The sequence below is a fragment of the Mustela putorius genome, unplaced genomic scaffold (genome assembly GCF_011764305.1).
Source record: "Mustela putorius furo isolate JIRA1106 unplaced genomic scaffold, ASM1176430v1.1 tig00003987_pilon_pilon_pilon, whole genome shotgun sequence".
Classification (NCBI taxonomy): Eukaryota; Metazoa; Chordata; class Mammalia; order Carnivora; family Mustelidae; genus Mustela; species Mustela putorius.
This window is the reverse complement of record NW_025422126.1, coordinates 1881808-1883244: the sequence shown is the minus strand read 5'-3', so window position 1 is coordinate 1883244 and position 1437 is coordinate 1881808. Positions and strand designations below refer to the sequence as shown.

At 43.1% G+C, this 1437-nt stretch overlaps 1 protein-coding gene across 1 annotated transcript; it reads left to right on the top strand.

The window, feature by feature from the left end:
* The first annotated feature begins 231 nt into the window (after positions 1-231).
* On the top strand, positions 232-1182 carry LOC101677988 (olfactory receptor 51F2). The gene has a single exon (XM_004782218.2). It carries the CDS (start codon positions 232-234, stop codon positions 1180-1182), a length of 951 nt encoding a protein of 316 aa, XP_004782275.2.
* The last annotated feature ends 255 nt before the right edge of the window (positions 1183-1437 follow it).

Sequence of the window (1437 nt, the reverse complement as noted above, 5' to 3'; positions counted from 1 at the left end):
ACATCTGATGAGGCATCACTTGGGGAATCTTCTCTTTTCAATGCATGATGAGAGGCATGGAGAGAAGCATCCAGTACTGGAAATCTCAGAAAAAAATAAAATTCTTAGAGAATCAGCAGTAGTAATTCATTGAATGTAAGAAGGCCAGGAAGATATTCTAAATGATAGCTATGAATTTCTTACATGTTATGTTTGATTATTCAAATATCCCTGTCTTCTCAGTCCCTCAATATGTTGGCCCTCAATAAAACCAATGTTCAATCTGTGACCTTCTTCCTGACGGGCATCCCAGGCCTGAAAGCAGCCCAGGTTTGGATCTCCATCCCTTTTTGTCTCCTGTATGTCATCGCCCTCTCTGGGAACAGCATGATCCTATTTGTGGTCCTCCGTGAGCAAAACCTCCATGAACCCATGTATTATTTCCTCTCTATGCTTTCAGCCACGGACCTGAGCTTATCCCTGTGCACCCTTTCCACTACCCTTGGTGTCTTCTGGTTTGAAGCTCGAGAAATCACCTTAAACGCCTGCATTGCCCAGATGTTCTTTCTCCATGGATTTACTTTCATGGAGTCTGGGGTTCTGCTGGCCATGGCCTTTGATCGTTTTGTAGCCATCTGTAATCCACTGAGATACACCACAGTTCTCACCAATGCCAGGATTGCCCAGATTGGGATGACCATGCTGGTACGGAATGTTGCTGTCATGTTACCCGTGGTGCTCTTTGTTAAAAAGCTGTCTTTCTGCAGTGCTGTGGTCCTTTCACATTCTTACTGCTACCATGTTGATCTCATTCAGCTGTCTTGTACAGACAACAGAATCAACAGCATCCTTGGTCTGTTTGCACTTTTCTCCACAACAGGGTTTGACTGCCCTTGCATCTTGCTGTCCTATGTACTGATCATCCAATCTGTTCTCAGCATTGCCTCCTCAGAGGGGCGGCAAAAAGCCTTCAACACCTGCATATCCCACATCAGTGCTGTTGCCATCTTCTACATCCCCCTCATCAGCTTGTCTCTTGTCCATCGCTATGGCCATTCAGCACCTGCATTTGTCCACACCATCATGGCAAATGTCTTCCTTCTCATTCCTCCTGTGCTCAACCCTATCATCTACAGTGTGAAGACTAAGCAGATTCGAAAGGCTATTACCAAGGTCTTAATTCAGAAGCAGCAACAAATCTAATCACTAGTTATCTCAGAATAGAGAGAAAGCCATTTGTAAATGAGTGCTTCCATAGACTGGGGTAATTTTCCCTATTCTGTACCTTGATGTTCTTCTAACAACCTTAAGCTAAGTAACTTACAGATTGCATGGTATTTGCTTATGTTCCTTCTCAATAAGTCCCCATTAATATCACCTAAATTATGCTTTGTTTTCAAGGCAAAATGAGATAATGTATGTAAACAACTCTTCATATGTGCAAATAGTATGAACCTG